At 41.5% G+C, this 21,690-nt stretch overlaps 1 protein-coding gene across 5 annotated transcripts in view; it reads right to left on the bottom strand.

Moving 5' to 3' along the window:
- Window positions 1–5,564: 5,564 nt before the first annotated feature.
- The window catches only part of usp54a (ubiquitin specific peptidase 54a), a 57,242-nt gene continuing 41,116 nt past the window's right edge, over window positions 5,565–21,690 (bottom strand). For 4 of the 5 annotated variants that reach the window (XM_042501872.2, XM_042501873.2, XM_042501871.2 and 1 more), the window contains 9 exons: window positions 21,205–21,332; window positions 20,894–21,058; window positions 19,921–20,040; window positions 18,759–18,942; window positions 16,095–16,990; window positions 13,924–14,018; window positions 12,948–13,064; window positions 9,234–9,489; window positions 5,565–8,877 (listed from right to left, as the gene is read on the bottom strand). In XM_042501872.2, the coding sequence (XP_042357806.2) occupies window positions 8,282–8,877; window positions 9,234–9,489; window positions 12,948–13,064; window positions 13,924–14,018; window positions 16,095–16,990; window positions 18,759–18,942; window positions 19,921–20,040; window positions 20,894–21,058; window positions 21,205–21,332 (2,557 nt within the window). In that variant the 3' untranslated portion in view covers window positions 5,565–8,281. The remainder of the gene's footprint in view (window positions 8,878–9,233; window positions 9,490–12,947; window positions 13,065–13,923; window positions 14,019–16,094; window positions 16,991–18,758; window positions 18,943–19,920; window positions 20,041–20,893; window positions 21,059–21,204; window positions 21,333–21,690) is intronic. The other variant, XM_088086997.1, reaches the window with a different exon arrangement.

Consider the following 21,690-nt stretch of genomic DNA (forward strand, 5'->3'; position numbering starts at 1 on the left):
TCGTACAACAGAACAATACATTTTGAAACACAATAAAGGAAACAGTTTTACAATTACATAGTTATGAATTTACCTTTTGCGTTTTATCTCTTTACTAAGTGATTTAAGATTTTTAAAATAAAAATCACCATTAAAAACAGCAAAAGTGCAGACAAGAGGTGCAAAGATAAAAATATTATTTTAAGTGATATTAAATCCAAATTTAAAATAAGTTTGCAGTCATTATTACTCCAAAATGGGCCATTCTGCATAATAAGTAATTTTACTTTAATTTTTTTAATTTAATATATTTATTGAGTTTTCATTTTCCAGAGATAGAAGACAAACAGTACAATACAAACATCATCAAATAATAAACTATATCCTCTAACATTATAGCAAACTTCAGCCTCAGTTTGAAGTTTTATTAAGAAATACTGACATTATTAGTCAGGAAGGTTTAATGTGTGGACAAATTCACACAGACCACACAGGACACGTCTTATAGTACCGAAATTTAGCTCAACAGATGTGACCTGCGCAGTAACTATGCTGTTTAATCAGCGGGTCGATATGCCACACCTGATGGATTAAAAAGAGAAGTTCACAGACAGATTTTAACACGTTAGTGCTGAAATGTTGTTAAAAGTTTTTACACATGCTGCAACACAACCTGGCCTCTGGAATAAACAATAAAACTGAACTGAAGTGAATTTGGGAGATAAATGTCCGCTGAGTCTCTGATCTTTAATGCAAACCTGCGAAAAAACGGAGCAGTTTATATTTTCTCAAGTTTTTTGTACACAGAAGCATCGTAGTCTGTTTGGTTCTGAATGCAAATTTTTAAGTAACTGGTGCCATAACTGTAACATTTCACAGAAAGTAAAAGTAAAAGTAGTGAATTCCTCTCAGGACAGCTTGCATACAAACACGTGCAGAAGGGAGGGAGAAGCCACTGCAGTAACTCGTTTACTTTTTACTCCATTCATGTATAAATACTGAGCTGTGTATAAAAAAACGTAGTGGAAACTCTGAGGTGCAAAATGGTTCAGATTTGTCTCTAAATGTAGCAAAACCCAAGTGAGTTTCTGCCGGGGCACCGATGTAGACTTGTCATGTCTTTAGCCCCAAAAAAGGGAATTGGGGCTCCAAAAACGAAAAAAGAGGAAGTGGAAAGAAGGCAAACTGATATGTTGAAAACTGAATTGAATGAAACTGAATCTCTGTTGTCTGTCCGTCTCTCAGGACTTCTGCTTGACTGGCGGCTGACGCAGGAAGCAGCAGGGTGGAGGCTGACCTTCTCTGTGTGTGTGTGTGTGTGTGTGTGTGTGTGTGTGTGTGTGTGTGTGTGTGTGTGTGTGTGTGTGTGTGTGTGTGTGTGTGTGTGTGTGTGTGTGTGTGTGTGTGTGTGTGTGTGTGTGTGTGTGTGTGTGTGTGTGTGTCTGGAAGGTAATCAATTAATTACAAGAAAACGTCCATCTTCAGGTTAAAAAGGACAAAAATAATTCTCACGAACATTAAATTAGTCGGATGAACTAACTGAGTTTTGGATCCTGGGGACCCCGGGCCCCTTCTCATAATCAGAAACACACTAATCATCACTTTATCACTTTGATTTTCCTAAATTTACTAGACTCGCTCATATATCTGATTTAAACTTATGACTTTCTGCAGAGAACTGTCACTTAAATTCGGTTGACTCCAGCTGTAAAAACAAGAATAAATATATTGTCTGACAGTTTTTTCTCTGCAGCAGCTCGCCTCCCAAATTCCAGATGTGTGTGTTTGACTCTCTGACCTTAAAGTTTTATAACATTTTCTTTAGAGGAGGTCGAAGAGATAACAGACTGCACCTCTCTGACAGATCACAAAAGGTTCAAGGTTTATTTATTTGTCACTTAACCCTTTGAGACATGGATTGATGTAATTTTTTTTGCGCTGCTTTCAGATGCCTTCACAAGTATTTCAACCTTTGAACCCTGAGAAAATTGGTTTGATTTATTTAAAAAACATGGGATAAAGGGCAATGAGCAATGTACAAGAGGTTGGTTTTATTTATTTATTTTATTTTTTTAAAGTTGGTCAAAACACTATAAGTAAATTATAGTTACAGTTAAAATTATATGTTAAAAATTATTTTACAGAATTTATTTTTAAGCACTTTTTTTATGATTAATTAATTAATTAATTAATTAATTTTTCGCATTCCCACTTCTTGTTTGTTTGTTTATTTGGGGTTTTTGTGCTAATTTATGACAATGTTTTAAAATTGTTTTTTTACTTTTTTAGAAATAAATTTATTGCTTTTTTTTAAATTCAAAGAGATTAAGCCAATTTTCCCAGGTTTGTATATACTTACAGAGACTAATCCACTTATTAAATGTAACACATTGATTTATTAGACTCTCTTCACTAAAGAGTAAAATATAATTTCGTTTTAGTGTTTTCAGTCAAGACTTCACGAGACCTGAGATTTACCTGCTGTGGTCGGCTCAGCCAATCAGACGCTCTGACGTGACGCCTGTTTCTGTATCAGCTGCTCATCAAGCTGAAGTCTTGTAATTACTGTGTGTGTGTGTGTGTGTGTGTGTGTGTGTGTGTGTGTGTGTGTGTGTGTGTGTGTGTGTGTGAGATGAGGTGAGAATCTTTACGGTCCAGATTTTGATTCAGGGTTGAATTCTGACTCTTCCTGTGAATGCGTTAAAATTGAACCGTTTTTCTTTCCGCCACGTGTAGCTGGTGCCCTTCATATTTTTTTCCGCAGCGTCTCTCAGACGTCCACAGTCCGCCACTGATCTTTATTATTATTATTATTATTATTATTATTATTATTATTATTATTATTATTATTATTATCATTATTATCATTATTATTATTATTATTATTATTATTATTATTATTATTATTGGATCTGTTTGATGCAGCTTCGACCTAAATCTCACACCGTTTTGTAACGTTCATTTTGCTAAAAGAGCGACAGGTTCAGCAGTGACACTGACCCTGTGTTCTGCGTTAAACTGGGTCATTGTGTTGAATTAATGCTTCATCCATTGTGATCAGATACGTTTTATATAATCATCGTTCAGGTGAAAGTGGGACGCTGATAACATGTTCTTTACCAGGTTTCAACATCACTGACTCACATACACACTCAGAAAAGGCCTCTGGGATTCAGCATAATGAATGAAAGGAGGCTGTTTGGGAGAATAATTGGATATTTATGCTTTAATGTTTCATTTATTTTTATTTTATCAATTGATTTTAATCTGTTAACATTATAATTCCAGGTTTTCAGTGGTAGTTTGTCAACATTGCAGCCATGAAAAATTCTGTTAACATTTCAAACATCTGCCCCCAGTTTCTAATTCACAATAAAAATAAAAAGATTCACCATAGGAACTGATTTTGGACTTTTAGTATAATTATAAGGTGTCAGAGTGCTAAAAAAAGAGCTGGTTTATAAAAAAAAAAAAAAACAGCCAGTGGAGGATCCCTGCACCCTCAGAGGTCCAAGCTAAATCCTGATGTCCTAAAACATCCTGAAATCCAACGTCCTGAAAACCTAGAAAGGCAATAAAATCCTAGAAACATTCTCAAAATTTAAAAATTTGCTTAATCCTGGAAATGTCCTAAAATCCAAGAAATGTTTTGAGATCCAAGAAACACGCTATATTCCTAGAAATGGCCCAAAATCCTAGAAATGTGCTAAAATCCTAGAAGAATCTATGCACTGGCGTTATGTCATTTTGCAAAAGTGACTCACGAGTAAACGGATCTGAGTATCCTAATGTGAAATATTTTGCTTAATATTCAGAGTAGAAAAACAATACTGATAGTGAAAGCAACTGTTATTTTATGTTTCAGTGTTTTTGTATCCATTCATTTGTCCAGAAGATGGCAGCGTGCAGCAGTAAAGAGACCAGCTGCTGTAAAGCTGCTGAGGGGAATTTTTAAAAAAGTCTTTAAAGTATTAAACCTAATTTGCCTTGAGCTGTAGGGACAGAATATAATAATAAATTATTGTAGTTGCTTGTGAGATTTACCTTCAGATCAAAAGGCTGAATCCAGACGTCGATATCAGCACTGATGCGGTCGACCGCGTTCATCACGTCGTCTGCAAGAAAAGAAACATTAACGAGACAGTTTCACCTGACAGGATTTTCTGAACAATATTAACACATTAACTTGTGTAATCCATGCAGGTAAAAGTCTGAATACTGGAGGATAAACGTTTGTATAAACAGTTATTTAAGTTTCTGAGCATCGAAACATCTGATAAACACGATTCTCACCTCAGAGTTCACTCAGGAGCTGATCTGGAGCTTTCCATCACATCACATGATCTTCATCAGCAGATGAGTTAAAGTGCAGATTTTATATGAAATTGCAGAGAAGTCCCTTTTGACTGGTAGATATTTCTGTGTTCATGCTTTTTTTAGTGCTTGTGAATTGGATTTTGGCCAGGTCTCCCTTGAAAAAGAGATTCTTAATCTCAGTGGGACCAACCTGGTTAAATAAAGGTTAAATAAAATAAATAAATAACAAATGACTTTGTTTATGACCTCAGAAAACACTTTCAGTTCAGCAGATAGTTTTAAGGCCAGTGTTGAAACTTATTTTCTTTAAAAACATCTCATAATCTTATAAAGGGTTCATTTGCAAAAACAGATAAATGTCATTCTTAACATGAATAAAAAAACAGTATGATTGATATTCCTAGAGGGCACAATAAATAAATAAATAAACTAACATGTAAGAAAATACATGTTTTTGTAAATAAACACTGATGCACCTGCTGTGTCTAATTACGGCTGCTGAGCTGTGATTGGACGACCGCAGAGGGGTTTAGTGAACAGTAAATTAAAGCATCGAAATAAGAAACAGAAAGGAGAATAAAATGATTTGTTTCAGGCGTCTGATGTCATGGCTCAGCAGGCAAACAGCTTAAAAACATGATTTCCTACGAAAAAATAAATAAATAAAAGACTCTGAACTTTTCCTTTAAACGTTTTAATCATCTCTGTTAACTCTACAGTGTAGAAAAATAAGCATCAAAAATATACCAAAATCAACAAAATAAAATCTGGCGAAGCAAAATGCAAAAAAAAAGGAAAAAAGAAAAAGAAAAAACCCCATCAAATTCGACACGGTGAAAAAATAACTTCATTGCTATTATCATGATGAACTGGGGTCTGGTCTGAACTCAGAGTTAAATTAAACTTGGATTTTACTCTGAAAAAAAGATTTGCTGGCAATCAAACAGCAGGTAGAGAATCAATAAATCAGGACAAAACAACTCATATTATTATCAATATCTTCAGTAATTTGCAGTAAACTGCAGGCGAAATCTGAGAGTGAATGTTTGACTTCAGACCAGACCTGGGTTTGTTTGTTTTGGCTCACCTGGAGCACCAGCCGGGCGGGGTCGCTGGGTTCTTGGCAGTGCGACCGATCAGCTCTGCAGAAATCACTCAATCTGTTATGAAAACAGCATTCCTGTTTTTTTTTAGATGTTCCTTTGATAAACCTATGAAACCGCTTTAAAGTACAAAAACAAGCCGATAACGAGGAGCGCCTCCCCGAACAAAACGGGAGACTCGTCAACAGAAACCAGCAACGAGCACGTGAAATAAATCTATCAACACTTCTGAAGTGCACTAAATCAGTTAAATGTTGCTGCGCTAAAAAAGATCTGCATATATCATCGATACATAAATGTACACCAAAGTCTCTCAAGGCTATAATAAAACATCATGCTAAATATTAGCTGTCAAAATAAAAGCTTTAGTTATTAATCTCTAACAGCCTCGTGTACAGTATAAGAAGGCTCCACATCCCAAACAAGGCGACTAACTACCTTTAGAAAATTAGACTATAGTAGTAGATTATATTCAGGTAGAATAGTTTCATCTATGCACAACTCAGTCTGACAAGCCTACAAAAATAAATAGAGTAATAAGTAGAGTAGATTTATATTCTGAGACACAGACGGCAGAAAAGAAGCTCTTTCACTTCCTGTCACGCCTCGACGTCCATCTGAAACCTGCTGTCTGACACATCGATCGTCACCTGAAGCATCTGGAACGGTTTCTCTCCTCCGCCCACCTGGTGTCAGATTCACTCGAGCACAAGTGATTAATCTTGTTTTTACAGGGTATTAAATGCAGGATTATCCTCAGAATATCTGCATTTTCTCTGCACTGTCTCTCAGATGTCTGCACTTTCGTCGCTACCTTTTTATTTGGGGTCGACCAATAATGGTTTTTCAGGGCAAATACTGATACCGATTATGAGCAGTTTACGAGACCAATATATGCATTTACAATAAAATGAAAATCAGTATTTAGAATTTGGAATATAACAAACTTAAAGGCAAAGCTTTGTTTAAATGTTCAAATGTTTCCTCGAAACTGAAAAATTCAATATCATATACAGCAACTTCCCAGCTACAGTTTTAATAAAAATGAATAAATAAAAATAACTTTCTGGGTCTTTACAAAGTAAAAGTTCCTCCTATGCTGACACTTTATTTGCAATTTCACTTAATTAATTTATCGGTAATCATTAAAATAAAATACTGATACGGATAATCAGCAAAATGCCAAATATCGGACACAATAATCGTCCAGGGTGATAATCTGTCGACCCTGTGGTTTTGATAAAGCCCTGACCTCACCTGAGCGCCATTAAATGTCCAAAAACATAGAAAATAATGAGAAAATAAGAAAACAGGCAGAAAAAATACACCACCACACGCTGAGTGCGTCTTAACTGATGATTAAGAGGAATTACTTCTGTCTGTTTGTTGTTTTTCAGGACAAACCTGCATCATATAAGAATTAATTCCAGTTTCACAAATGCAAATATCTGTTTTTTCACTATAAACTGAATTTTCATAAAGTTTGAACTCACCTTTATCTTTAAGTCACCTCTGAAAAACCATTTTCTATGCAAAGGCTTGACTTTTATTTCATTGATATTGTTTTATTTTACTCTCATATGTAGCTCCTTTTGTTCCATGTTGTATAACTTTTTAAAGTGATTCATTTTTTTTATTGTTTTGCAACTTTGAAAAGCACTATATGTACTGAAGCTTAATATTATTTTCATTAATAATAATTAGCCAATTATTAAAAGAAATAATCAAAACACTGATAGACGTTTTTGTTCGTTGTAGCACGGCACAAACTGGAATCAATATTCAACTTTTTGCTTTGTCAAAGTGAATTATTTGCTCTGCATCATTTTTTTTCTTTCATACAGAAATTAATCACAAGTACCTTAATTATATACAAATATATTGCCACATAAACAACATTATTATAACTTCAAAATAAATGCTTTGGGCACATTTTAAATGAATTTTTGATGCACAGCTAATCACTTGTGTAGATTTTTTAGTCACTAAACTAAAAGATAAAGGCAGTTAACTGCAGATAAAGGTTAATTAAAGGATAATGGAGTCGACAGCGTGATGTCGTTTTGTCTGACTGACAATCCAAATCAAAACGATACGTGAAACTGGAACCTGTTTTAGTATTTTTGCTTGAAAAATATCTCAAAATAGATGCAGATCAAAGAATAACTCTGATTTGTTTTTTCTTACCACTGAATAAACTCATCGCTGATTATGAATCTGACACCCAGCAGATGAAGATGAACGGCTCCTTCCTGTTTACTGATGATCGATGCGTCACTTTCTCTCACATTTGGATCAAACTTCATCAGTCTGACAGACAGCAGGTTCTTCATGATCCCATCATCATCATCATCATCATCACCATCATCATCATCACCATCATCGTCGTCATCAGCCTCCTCCTCGTCGTCCTGGTCTGTATCACGGTGCTTTGTCTTGATAAGAAATCTAACTGTGCTTAAATCCAGCAGACATTCGTAGACTGTATGCAGGAGATTCGTCTGTGTGAACTTGTTCACTCTGCGGCGTTGTGGTGAGCGTCCAGACTGGGGAAGGCCGGGCGAGACGGGCCGGGGACAAAACGCGGAGTAAAAACAGCCGAGGTTTGGGGTGAAGCAGCTGCCTCTCGGGGGAAACCGATGCAGGAGAGAAGAAACTACTGAAGTTCTTAAAGTGGCAGATTTCTGCGAGGCGACCTGGTTTGTTTCCCCGGATGAAGCTTCTGCAGCCGTGAGACCAAAGCGAGATATCCTCCAGCGTGACCACAGGATTACGGGCAGTTTGGATTCAAAGAAACGTTGGCACATTTCAAACACACAAAAAAAGAGGAAATTTCATTTTGATGTATATGAGACATCCGGAGCTGGATTCCTCTGCGCAGATCAGCTGACCGGGCGGAACCGAGCCACGTAAGCGCCACAGGATGGGCAGTAGGGGCGTGACGGCTCCGCGGGGAGCTGCTGGCAGAGCGAGCACAGCTGGGGGTCCCTGCGGGTCCGGGGAGGCTGGCGGGAGTCAGTCCGCTGGAGGGGCAGGTGTTGGCGGGCGGCGCGGGGGTCCCAGGAGGAGCCGACAGTCCTGTAGTCACGGCGCCAGTCGGTCTCAGGGGGCACATCAAGGCGGAGCGGCTGGGCGGGGGCCTCCCCCGGCACCCTGACGTGGTGCTGAGCGTACTGGGAGGACCCGTTGACTTTACTGGGCAGCGATGGTTGCCGGTAGTGACCGTTAGTGGTTGTGTTGGCAGGGCGGCGAGGGCGGGACAGGGTGGCATAGAGACTCTGTTGGCCCGGCGGCGGAGGAGCAGGGCCGGCTCTGGGTCTGGGGAGGGAGGCGGTGGAGGAGGAGGGAGGCGGCGCTCGGCGAGGAGCTCGGGGCAGAGTGCCGTAATTCAGCGCGACGCTGTGGAGGCTTTGACCTGAGAGAGCCTGATGCCTGTCAGACACAACCAGAAACTGCTGCTGGACGCCTGGTCCAGATCCTGAGGAGGAGGAGGAGGAGGAGGAGGAGGAGGAGGAGGAGGAGGAGGAGGAGGAGGAGGAGGAGGAGGAGGAGGAAATGGGAAAAACAATTAGAATACAATGTGAAAAAGCTGTAAACAAAACGCTGAGTGACAAAGTCCATCATCGTGCTCTGAATCTTAATTTGTCAAACTTCTGAAATCAGTGAGCCGCTAAAAAAGATCAAATCTTTTAATGTTTGCTGAACTTCAGACTTGTGAAGGACCTCCTGCTGAGAGGAGACGCCAGGAAACTAGAATTTGGTGGTGGTTGTGGAGTTTTTTTGGTGCTGGTGGAGAGTGGAGGTGAGAGTGGAGGTGAAGGGCCAGCGGGTTACCTGAGTGTCCCCAGGTGGAGTGGCCCGAGCTCGGGGGCCGTGATGTCTGCAAGGGAGGGTGCTGTGGAGGAGGTGCAGGAGCTGAGGGGCCGTGGTGTCGGGGTTGGTGGTGTTGGAGGAGGTGGTGGTGGTAGGAGTGATCTGTAGTGAAGGAGGTGGGGGAGGAGGGGATGTGCAGGGAGGAGGTGCTCGGGCGTCGGAGGAGGGAGGAGGAAGAGGAGGAGTGCCTGAGAGGAGGTCTGGACACAGAGGGGTCCTTCAGGGCGAGGAGGAGGACAAATAAGAGGAGCAAATGAAAAGAGATGAAGAAAATGAGGATGTTGGAACAAAGAAAGGATTAAAATAAATTAAATAAAAATAAAAGGGAGGAGAAGTGATGAGGAGGAACACAGAGAACGGACAGAGACGAACAAAAGAGGAAGAAAATGATGAAATAGAAAATAAAAGATGCGATAAATGAAGAAAAGCAGGATGTTAAAACAAAATAACATATAATAATAACAATGGGAAAGGAAAAGAAACAGAATAAAAAGTGAAAATAGGTATAAAAAAGGAGGGGGGGGAGACAATATTGGAGAAAGAAAATGGAGAGGAGAAAATAAATGAAAAATTAACATGATGAAGGAATAAAAAGGTGAGAAATGACAAAATAAAACTGACATTTTGAAAACCTTATATCTTTAAATGAATACTTTACTCCCTAAATGGACATTTGTATATCAGTTAGTCACCCTGTGTTTAATTGAATTTGTCATTAAAATGTTGGTGTTAAAATTGTGTTAATTATTATCTTATTTTATCTTAATTTTACTAGCTTTATCAGATCCATCTGAAGATGTATTCTATGTATCCTATTCCGTTTTTATTTTATTACGTCTTTTTGTCTTTTATGTGTTTCTGATGTGAAGCACTGGGTGCATTTAGTTTATTTTTGTAGTTGGGCTGCATTTCTTGTATGAAAGATGCTATACAAAGAAAGTTTATTATTATTATTATTATCATCATCATCATCATCATCATCATCATCATCATCATCATCATCATCATTAAATAACTAAGCTCATAAAGGTCCCTGTTCAACAACACGTGAGGTCACGAGAAGTAGGGAGGTTTTCTCTTGTGAGGACGCAGGAAATGAAGATAGTCAGACAAACACAAACAAACTAACGTATAAAGGCAGCCGTAGACCTGCAGCTCCAGCATTTAGTGAGATCAAATCACTGTTTTGTTCGGTGGATTCTGGTTTTGAAGAGAGCATCGAGAAGTTGTTTTATGCTCAGTTTCCCGTTTGGGAAAAACTGAGCATAAAACTGTAAAAAAGAGACTTAGATCAAACTGCTCGGCTTCTGTGAGAGTTTGTAAATGGATACTTTGACATAGCTTTGCAGTTTTTAAACATAACCCTCCTCTGCTTTAGTTTTTGGCTTCTTCAGTTATTGTGGAGGCGGGCAAAAAAAACCACATTTTTCTGAACAAATTCAACGTAACACAAGGTGAGTAACTGATCATTTAGAGTCGAAGTACTCCTTCAAGATGCAAGTTTTTGTTTTCCAAAAAAAAAAGATGAAGATGAGTTACATTTGTGACTTAAAATCTGTAATTATGTTTTTTTTGGACACATCACTTTTTAAGTCGATACGTTATGTAAACTTGGAATCAAATGATGCTTATTTTTTATATCCAGCGTATGTGGGGTTTCTTAAATGCAGCAAAACCGACTAAAAGTAGCCGATAGACTCCTTTCTCAATGCCAGTAGACATGTATGACTGTTTTTCCTGGCGGGATGGGGTGTGTCACCGTCTGTGATGGGAGTTCAGGTGTCTCATCTGCGGCGTCAGCAGTAAGATCACAGATGAAGGTAATTCTTTATGTATGTAGTGAGAAAAAACAGTAAAATTGATGTTTTTCTTGAGCAGAGCTGATTTCTCTTCATGTCAGTGGTTGAATCATTAATGAGGATCGCTGATTGCAGGTCAGGGGTCGGCATGTTTTTAGTTTAAAACTCCACCCGTGTGAGTTTCAGTGGGTCTATTACAGATAAAATCAACACTCAGACGCAGAATAAAACGCTCCGGCTAAAGTTAAACATCAGGATTCCTCCCGCAGACGCTGATATCTGGAGTCAAACCTCAGCTGTCGGTACACATCAGGCCGGCTTCGCCTCGCAGCGAGCGCAGAGGTTAAAAGCTTAATGGAAGAACTAAATCAGTGATCAATCTTTAATGCGCTGGCCTGAGGCGATTCCTGAGGGCTGAATACAAGATGGCTGAACGCCAGCGGCAACAGAGAGAGGCAGCGTGAGAGGAGCAGGCTGTGCAGAGAAACACAGGCTGCAGCTCCAGAGACCTGCACCGCTGCAGAGCTCACACGTTCACAGGGTTTCACACCGAACATTTTCACTGCTGCAGACATTTCTGAACACGAACAGTGCTCCACATCTGCAGCAGGGAAGACGGTGATACAGAGCGATTTTTTAATTTCACACCATTTTATCATTTACCCAGAAAAAAAGAGTTCCTAGATGTTCCTCTGTTAAGAAAGAGGTCTTTAAAAAGGCAGAAAGAACCACTTCATAAGTATAAATCTGTGAACAGCAGTTTAAAGTCTGTCTGCTCTTTTATATATTTTCTATAAAAACTATAAAATCTCTGTCCTCTTTGTGCATCGAGCACTGATTGGCTGTTAAACACTATGATATCATTGCTAAAATAGTGAATTACTCTCTGCCGCAGCTAAACATAAATAAAACCAACACATACAGTGTCTCTCAGTCACAATGTAGTCAACACATTTGTTTGTTTCTCTCTTGTCTTTGCCTTGAAAAAGACTTCATAATACTGCCCTTTTATAAAACTGAGAGGCAGAATGAGCAGGACTTTTCTAAAGATAAACCAAAAAAAAGAAACAAAAAACAATTCCCTGAATCCTCAGCAAATTGGTCTGATTCCTTTCAAAATCATGGGGAAAAGGCAACTTTAAAAGACATTGCTCAAATATTAACAAAAAAATAGTTAAAAAGTTACAAAATTACCCCAAAATTAAGAAAAAAGAAGAAAATAACCCACAAAAAGATTTAAAAAATAAAAATATACATGGATACATTTTAAAGAGAAAAAAAATAGAGAAAAAAAATAAAAATAAAAATAATCCCTCTAAATTGTCACTTTTGACTGACTAGAAGTGTGTGAAGGTATCTTTATCTACAGAGACCCTGCCTGTATTTTCTTATTGTGCTGTGTTTATTCTGACATTTCTGGACATCAGCCTTTCAGCAGCAGAGTGCGAGGGCCGGACTGCACAAAAACACAGCGACCAGGTGCCAGATCAGAAGCGGCATCAAAGAAGAGCCGCTGAGCCGGCTCTGAGAGGACAACTTTGAATGTTGTGTTAACAAACTGCAGCTGACAAATCCTCCTCATTCTGCCTCAAAGCTGCCGTGTTTTATGAATCAGAGGTGTGTTTTTGTTATTATTGTTCTAAACAGAACCAGAACCAGTGAAGATCTTTGAGTGAAGAGCAGAAACTGAAAGACTCTGCAGTTACATCGTATGAACACAAGGTGGCAGCACGTCATCAAATGAAATAAAGAGACTGAGACACACACAGCTGATGTGCTTCCCTGCTGCGGGATCAAGAGGAGTGTGTGTGTGTGTGTGTGTGTGTGTGTGTGTGTGTGTGTGTGTGTGTGTGTGTGTGTGTGTGTGTGTACTTACGCAGCTGTGGGAAGGTCCGAGGTTTTGGGGTCGGGACCCGATGACTGTTCCACTCAGGCTGCGGGCGATGCGTCGCAGGTTATCTGCGCTGTAGCTCTCGTCTTCACCTGAAGGCGGCTGTACGAAGGTCAGAGGTCAACAGTTTTACAAACTTTATTTTTTTTCAATATCCACATTCCCCTCCTGGTAGCAAAAGCTCAATTTATTCATTCATAAAAACACACATTCCTGACATTTTTCGAACTAAGTGACCATTTGAGCATGTGATGTGGAGATTAATCGCTAATGATAAAATAATCCCCAACATCTGAAAACAGTCTTTAATCAGGAAAATAGAGTTCACCCTTTTAAAAATTGTAATTAAATCTAATGTTATCTGTGTAATATATACAAACAACTTTCTAACAAAAAGTGTAAACATGTAGATTATGTTAAATGTTAACGTGTAACACTTAATTTTGCAGGTTTTTCAAAATCATAATCATTCTGTGGACATTTCCTCTACAGAACTGTGTCCTTAAACATCACAGACTGGGACAAGGACATGCATTTCCTGTTTCACAGTGAGGACCTACCGCTGCATTTCATACTACAGCGCATTCATTGTGAGCTTCATGCATGAGTGTCAGCAGTATCGTACACAATGAATCGGTCACATCCAGTTTACATCCAATCTGCTTAAAAAAATCAATAATCTGGGCTGATTCAAGTGAAAATACAACTGCTCTAATTATTTGTTTTACAGTACATGCTGACATTATTTAAACTTCTAAACAACCGTTTAAAAACTGCAAAACCTAAAAAGTAATTAGACTAAAGTCACAAATGGCTAATGAGGCCACAGAGAGAAAACATTAACAAAAGAAATTGGGCTCATGGAGCTGTTTGACAGCCGTGAAATTACTTCACACAAAAACATGTGTAAAACAAAGACTGCAACACACACACACACACACACACACTTAGTCAGTTGTACCTTATGAGGTGTGACCGGTGATCTGTAGGCATATCTCTCGATCTCAGCAGTCGGTGTTTTGGAGCGTCCAGATCCTGGCAGCATTCTCCTCACACCTAAACACACACAAACATACACCACACACACACACACACACACACACACACACACACACACACACACACACACACACACACACACACACACACGTTAATATGAACAGCAGATGCAGTAGTAACAGTACTGGTTGTGTTGCAGCAGTGCGGCACCACCACTGTGCCACTGGTGTCACTTTTCTGTAGTCTGCAGATCTCACAGGGACAGTAATCTTGACAAACCATCCACCTGCTTTTATTACAAAGGTGAGTTTAATTAATGTTACCTTAGTGTTAATCAGGAGCTCCACAAATAGGAAAACAACTGCAGTAAATATAACTTAATAACATTATTTATTTAACTGTTTTTTCCTGCACCAAGCAGGTCGGTTCATTTAAAGTCCGTGTAAAGTGATAATTAAAATGTGTTGTGAGTTTGTCACATCGCAGAAAGATATGTTATTTAACACCTGACCAAATTTGAATGACCAAAAAAATCACCTAGCATGTGAAAGGTCTCCAAATCATGAAAACATGCACAATATTGTCTGATCCGAAATGCTGGGGGCGTGTCCGCTGGGGGCGTGTCCGCTGGAGGAGCGGAGGCCACGCCCAATCCTGGGACTATGCTAATGATGCTTCTCGTTTTTATACTGCTGCATTGTCGGGGGCGGAGTTATGCCGAGTATAGCTCCAGTGCGTCATCGAGCTATGGTTTTAGGCCCGCCCAAAAAATCTTTAAACAGGAAAATGGTGAAAAAACAGTCAACCATCTAACTCCACAATTCAGTACTATATAGTAAAAGGTCTTTGTAACATGTTTTCAACAATTTTCATATCTCTGAATTCACTTTACACGGACTTTAAGTCCGGTACGTATCTTTTTTCGTTTCCATTGTGAAAAGTTGTGGATATTACCTTCGGTTCATTCAGAGCTGTCCCTATTTTTTGTCACCCCTCTGCTTGGGGTACCGAGCACACAGATAAGACTCTAAAAGGTGGAGCTAAAACACAGTTTGTTTGTCAGTAGAGAATCAACACTCTGCGCTCAGCGCTGAACTGTTCACACCATGCAGGTTTTACCTACATTAGTAAACTACAACATAAAATAAAATAAAGTTTTGCAGCCTCTAATCGCAGCTGCAGACTAATATTTCTGTTTTAATTTACTGGGCCGACTGCCATCAACTTTTGAGGTGGAACATTTACTCATAATTTCTAATGCATGAGTCGATGACTTGAATCCATCAACACACCTTAAATTTCAGTATGACATCTTTGACCATTTCATCCGTTTTTATCGTCTCTCTTGGATGCATTTTTAGTTATGAGTGGATCTTCATGCGTTTAAAAAAGTATATTAATTGTGACCAGATTATGTAAACTGCTAATATTGTAATCCTCTCTCTAAGAACAAAACGTTTCAGAGCGTTGTTCCTGTGCGCTCCAGCAGCACCAAATGCCTGCTGTTGCCTGAGAAGGAGTCAAAGCATAAACCCGCTATTTATAAATATCCCTGAGAGAGACGCTCACTCCAGCCTGCTCCTTTATACGTTTTGAAAATGTCGCCATGCATCCCTATTCTGTGGGCACTAAACGGGGTGCAGACTTCACTCTGAATCTCCAGTGAACAAGGAAATACAGCGAGTGCTGCCGGACGGAGCACCAAGGGAATAAACCCCGCCCACATCGGGCTGCTGTGACTCAGAGGTAGAGCGGGTCGTCCTCTAATCCAAAGGACAGCGCTTCGATCCCCGGCTCCTCCAGTCAACACTCAACAGGTCAAAAACCCCTTTGGCAAGATACTGAACCCCAAATTGCTCACGATGCTGCGCCATCGGAGTGTGAGTGCGTGTTACTGAGTAGCAGGTGGCACCATGTATGGGAGCCTTGGTCACCAGTGCGTGAACGTGTGTGTGAATGGGTGAATGTGACGTGTAGTGTGAAAGTGCTTTGAGTGGTCAGAAGACTTGAGTGCGGTCCGTTTACCGTATAAGAGGTGGAAACAATACACAGATGCAGGTTTGTAGGAGTTACTTTTGGCTCCACAGATAGTATACTGAAGAGTTTTGATGGAAACACGGCTTTATTTCCTACCTGGTTTGTTGTTGGTTGGCTGCGGACTGACTCCTCGGCTGCCCCGGTGCATGCTGGGAGCCAGCAGACTGGCCTGGTACAGAGAGTCCAGCTCCGACAGCTCCTCACCGGGCAACGCCGCTGCTCCCCCGCCTCCTCCTGTAGCATTTAAAGAGCCGTAGTATCTGTTGACGTTCTCCGCCCAGCGTTCCACAGGCAGGGTCGCTCTGTAGTCCTGGCTGGGGGGCGGGGACGAGGTCCGACCGGGCCGACTCACAGGAGGCGGCGGGGGGACGTTGGCGGGGGAATCTGGGGGTGAGTAAATGGGCGACCTGTTTGGCGGGTCAACGAGAGAATCTACAACATCAGGTGGGTCGGGGTGTAAGCAGGACCAGCTCCTGGTTGGATAAGAGGACGAGGGCGGAGCGAGCCTGGGGGTGGGGCTAGATGCAGGGGGCGTGATCTGTGATGGTCGGGGGAAATATGGCGCCTCCTCCATCATCAGATGACACCTGTCGCTGGTGCCAACAGGTGGCGGAGACTGGGCCCTTGTTGGAATAGAGACAGGGGGTGTTCTGGTCCACTGGGCAGGACTCTCCACCTCCTCAGGTGGAGGGGGCGGAGCTAAGTCTCCCAAGGGACTTTGCTCCCAGCTGTCCATGCACAGAGCAGGGAGGGACCCGGTGTTGGTGAGGGGTTTCCCGAAAGGAGAGCATGGGCCTCCTGTCCCACTGTCCTCCCTGGGTGAACCTGTAGGGGCCCCGGTGTTGGAGGTGCCGTCAGACAATGAGTTTGTTTTGGGTGGGAGGGGCTTAATGTGGCAGAGAGAGAGAGGCGGAGCCTGCTGGTCCACACTGGCAGCTGGTTGGTCGCCTTGTGTCTCCGTCAGAAGTATTTGGAGCGGGAGAGGCTTTTCACTGCAGAGAGAGAGAGAGAGGAGGTGGTGAGGAAGTGTGTGTGTGTGTGTGTGTGTGTGTGTGTGTGTGTGTGTTGGCCTGCAGTATGTCTGGAACAGATGGTGTCATTTGAGAGCTCTGGTTGGTATGTGTGTGTGTATGTGTGTGTTTCAGAGGTTGTTTCCTGGGGAGTGTCGACGATCTCTCACTATAGCTCACACCCTGAGTGAGCCGGTTGTCACGACAACACTTCTCTCAATAACATCTCTAAAGTCCTGCTAGAGCCCCCTACAGGCTGCAGAAAGAACAACAAACGGATGATTGAATTATTTCTGAAAGGAGTTGAGAGTCTCTGAGGCATAGCTTTGTTGTTTCTGCATGTATAAACCACAGCAGACTATGAGGCGAGGAGATGCGATGTGGAGACAACAAGATCTGTGACTGGTCGGCTTGGACCGCTCGTGCTTCTTCCCGATGCCCGTTGAGACAGTGATAACGATAGCATCTGCTCTTTTTTAGAGACACATTTTCAAAATACACATCTCAGCAAAGACATCTTCGATGCTGCACAATTACTTCAAGTTTATTCTTCTTTATTAGCCCTTTTTACACAGACTTTCAAAATACTGCTGCAATGAAAACCTTTTGCTGTTCGATTTCACTGTCTTCAAAACTAACACATATTTTCATTTGCTATTTTTCTTTGAGTTGTTGCTGCTAAATCTTTCCGTGGTGGGTCAAACACATTACACACTGTCAAAGTGTCACACTTGTCCCTTTTACAACAGACTTTGAAGTCACGCTGTTATTACCTCCACTGCCAATGTAAAGGCCAAACAACATGCCCCCTGATTCAGAGTTTTTACCTTTTATGTAGAAAAGTGAGGCAGAAAAACAGCGCAACATTCCCACCTTTAACAGGGAGTGTAAGGTTGGAGATACATACGCTGTTTAACCTTGCCTTTGTGTGTGTGTCATGAGCATTTTTGTACCTGTACCGACTCAGAGGATGTGTACGAGTACGGGTAGTTAACAGCAAGTATATCTCCTGCATAAAATGTGCAGAATTAACATTAAAGTCTTGAGTTAAGACCATCAAGCGCCAGGTTCGTTAACAGATAGTTTAGTCAATTTACATCAATAAACACTTTAAAATAAACTCCATACCATTTAAAATCAAAGTAATCAGAAGTTCCTTGGTGTGTTATTCCTGTGACTCCGTTATAATCATTTGTAAGTGTATAACTGCATGTTGCTGTCTGTCTGTTCTGTTAAGTCCTAAGATCCAAATGTGGTAATCTCTCAGGTGTCATCTGACTGCAGTGATTGAAACTATTTCTTGTCAAACATCAGTTGTTGCAGTGAATGTGTGCAGCTTCTGCACCTCTGATGTCACTGACTGTCAGGGGTACCCTCTTCTTCTTTAGCTGTAAATGGTGCAGCTAAACATACTAGGCTACTGCAGACGTCGACAGCAAGACCGTGTTGGGACCCAAACCAAAACCTGGACTGACGGACTGTATCTGGCAACACATACTATATTGTCGCAGGGCGGATGGTTACAAACAGAGATAAGGTTGATATGCATCCTCTAATCTCAGTCTTTGACATCAAGTGCATCACTAAAATGTTAAACTACATTAAATGAGCCTCATTTAGCAGCGTCACCAGTTTTTAAAGACTTGTAAAACAGAGACAGAATGCAGCTTTTACAGCTAAAATATTTCACACACATTATTGTTGAGAGCTAGTACTACTTCCGATTGGCTGAGCAGACTACAGGTGGTACCTGGGCTGTTCCTGCAGCTGCTGCCCCTCCTCCTGTTGTTGCTGCGGTTGCTGTCTGCCTGCCTCTGAGTCCTGCTGCTGCTGCAGTTGCATGCGTTGCTGCAGACTGCGGGCTCTCCTCATGCAGCGCTGCAGCCGGCTGTGACTACTAGCTCCGCTCTCAGACGCCACCAGCTGCAGTTTGGCTGCAGCCAGGTCACATGTCAACACAAAATATACAACAGAAAGAAAAAAACACAAAGAGAGGAAAGAATGAATAAAGAAAAGAAGCATGCAGAAAATAACTTATGATGATTTCATGAAAAAAACACACCTGACACAAAATCAAATATCAGACTGCTGACATGATGGTGCTGTGACTGTGTGTGTGTGTGTGTGTGTGTGTGTGTGAGTGTGTGTGTGTGTGTGTGTGTGTATTATGGGAATGGCAGGCATGAGAAAGATCAATAATTCTGATTTGGTTCTCAGTGATGAAATGGTGAAATTATATTGACAGAACATTAAATTAACAGAATAATAACCAAACATGTCGGACCAAACTAACTCAAACCAGGCAGTCAAGCTTCTGGAGAGTGAGGCGGCTCTGACGGGCTTCTGTTAGAAGAGAGGAGGCTTGACTCACCGCTTCGCTATTTGTTCCCTTCCATTTTAAATATTTGATGCATGTCTTAAATCTGTCTGTTAACAACTCTGACAAAAACAGATGAAGAAATGCAAAACTGTGCGGTCTAATTAGCTCTGAGTTTCCTGCAGTGACGACAGGGTGCTGGACGAGGCTGTGTGTGCTTGTGAGTGTGTGTGAGTGTGTGTGTGTGTGTGTGTGTTTGTGTGTGTGTGTGTGTGTGAGTGTGTGTGTGTGTGATTGACAGATCAAACAAAATGAAAGTCTAAATATTGTATATGTTCTCTGAGACACACAGACACGCTGGAATCTCACTGGCTGATGTCGAGCTGTTATCAGCAGGCCACTGTGCTGCCTCTGGTTGCCATTAGCAACAAAGCAGAGGGCTGGTGGGCGGGGGGTGCGGTGACCTCATTCACAGTGTGAATATTTGGTATGAGATATTATGTGTGTGTGTGTGTGTGTGGCAGGTGTCATGTGTGTGAAGGAGGCAAAGAGGGTGGAGGCAGGGTCAGGGGGTGGGGAGGGAGGAGGAGCTTACAGACGGCTTCGTTGACCGCCGACAGAGCAGCGGCGACCTCGCCTGCCTGCTCCAGACGAACTGACTGGTCAAGCAGCAACTCTGCCTCCGACACACACCTCTCGAAGCTGTCACCTTTACCTGCAGGATAAACACACACACACACACACACACACACACACACACACACACACACACACACACACACACACACACACACACACACACACACACACACAGTTAATGATTCAGCAGCTTAATGGTAGGTGTCAGATCAAGAGTCAAAGTTTCTTCTGGAGGTATGGAGGAGGTAAGTTCAGTGTTACAGAGAGACAAATGTGCTCTAAATTCACCTTTATATTTCATGTATGAAACAATAATTATTCTAATCTGTTCCCATCAAAAATAGTTAATTACCTACTGAGAGCAGAAAGTTTGTATTTCTGTTTGATGTCGATGGACAAACGTGTAAGCAAAACAGTAAGTGATGTGCTACTCACTGACAGCTCAAAATCCTTGAAGGAACAATTAAAAAACAACTGAAAATCCTCCAAAACACCAAACAATATAACACAGATTTAAAATGAAGTGCAGCCAGCAGCTGGAAACACACACAGGCTTTATTACTGCGTGGGTCATTCTGTCTTTTGTGTGTCAGCTGAGTCAGGCCCTTTCAGCTGCTCAATGAGGAACATTCCTGTTGTCCGACATGACACACATCTGCTGACCCCACACACACACACACAAACAGAACACACACAGACACACACACAGGCACACACACAGGCACACACACAGGCAGGCGCACACACACACACACACACACACACAGAACACACCTTACAACAGACGAGTGACAGTTGGATCATTGATGGATGTTTCAAAGTCCTGATGTCTTTTCTTTGCTATTAATCTGCTTTCTTTGAACCCAAAGCAAACGCATGTCTAATGATGCATTGTCTGTGTGTGTGTGTGTGTGTGTGTGTGTGTGTACCCTGGATCTGCAGCTGGTCCAGGTCCAGGTACTTGCTAGGTCGGGGGTTGAAGCCGAGTGCCGCCTCCCTCTCCTTCTCCTTCCGGCGCTGCTGCTCCTCTTCCCTCGCTCTCCTCTGCACCTCTTCTTGCAGCTCGTCCAGCTCGCTGCGACCTGCAGGGGGCGCTGCACAACACACACAAACACACACAGTTATTGCTGTGCACTTTGGCCAGGTGCACACCAAAGTGAAAGCTTGCGTAATTTTATAGTCAGCAGGATGATACAAGTTTCAGTTAAGAGACATGGAGGGAGGTGAAGATGTGTCGCACCGAGGCTGCCCCTGCTGGAAGAGCTGAGCTCCTGCAGCAAAGCGCCGCTGCTCTTCGATCTGATGTTCTTCCATGACGGTCCTGAGGAAGAGGAGGAGGAGGAGGAAGGCTTCTTCATGACACATTCCCTGAAGAGGAGAAAGACAGACAGAGGGAGTCATATATACAACTGATACAATTAAACAGGACGTGAATTTAAGATAGCCTCACGTATTACGCTTGAAGTTTGTCCTGTGTGGAAATTATGCTAAAATATTAATATTATTAAATTAGCAACAACATGAACCTGTTCATTATCTTGTCTCCATTCATTGAAACTACGATAACACATAGGAGGTGATGACAGTTTGTAGGCATGTCATGCAGAGTTCTGGTTGGGATTTGCAGGTGTGTAAAGGCTCTAAAATCAACATATAAGGTTCAGTGCGCAGGATTTAAGGGGATATATTGGCAGAAAAGGAATATAATACAATAATTCTGTTTTCT

This window comes from Plectropomus leopardus, chromosome 13 (genome assembly GCF_026936395.1).
Source record: "Plectropomus leopardus strain MGB_pleo_1.0 chromosome 13, ASM2693639v1, whole genome shotgun sequence".
NCBI classification, from domain to species: Eukaryota; Metazoa; Chordata; class Actinopteri; order Perciformes; family Serranidae; genus Plectropomus; species Plectropomus leopardus.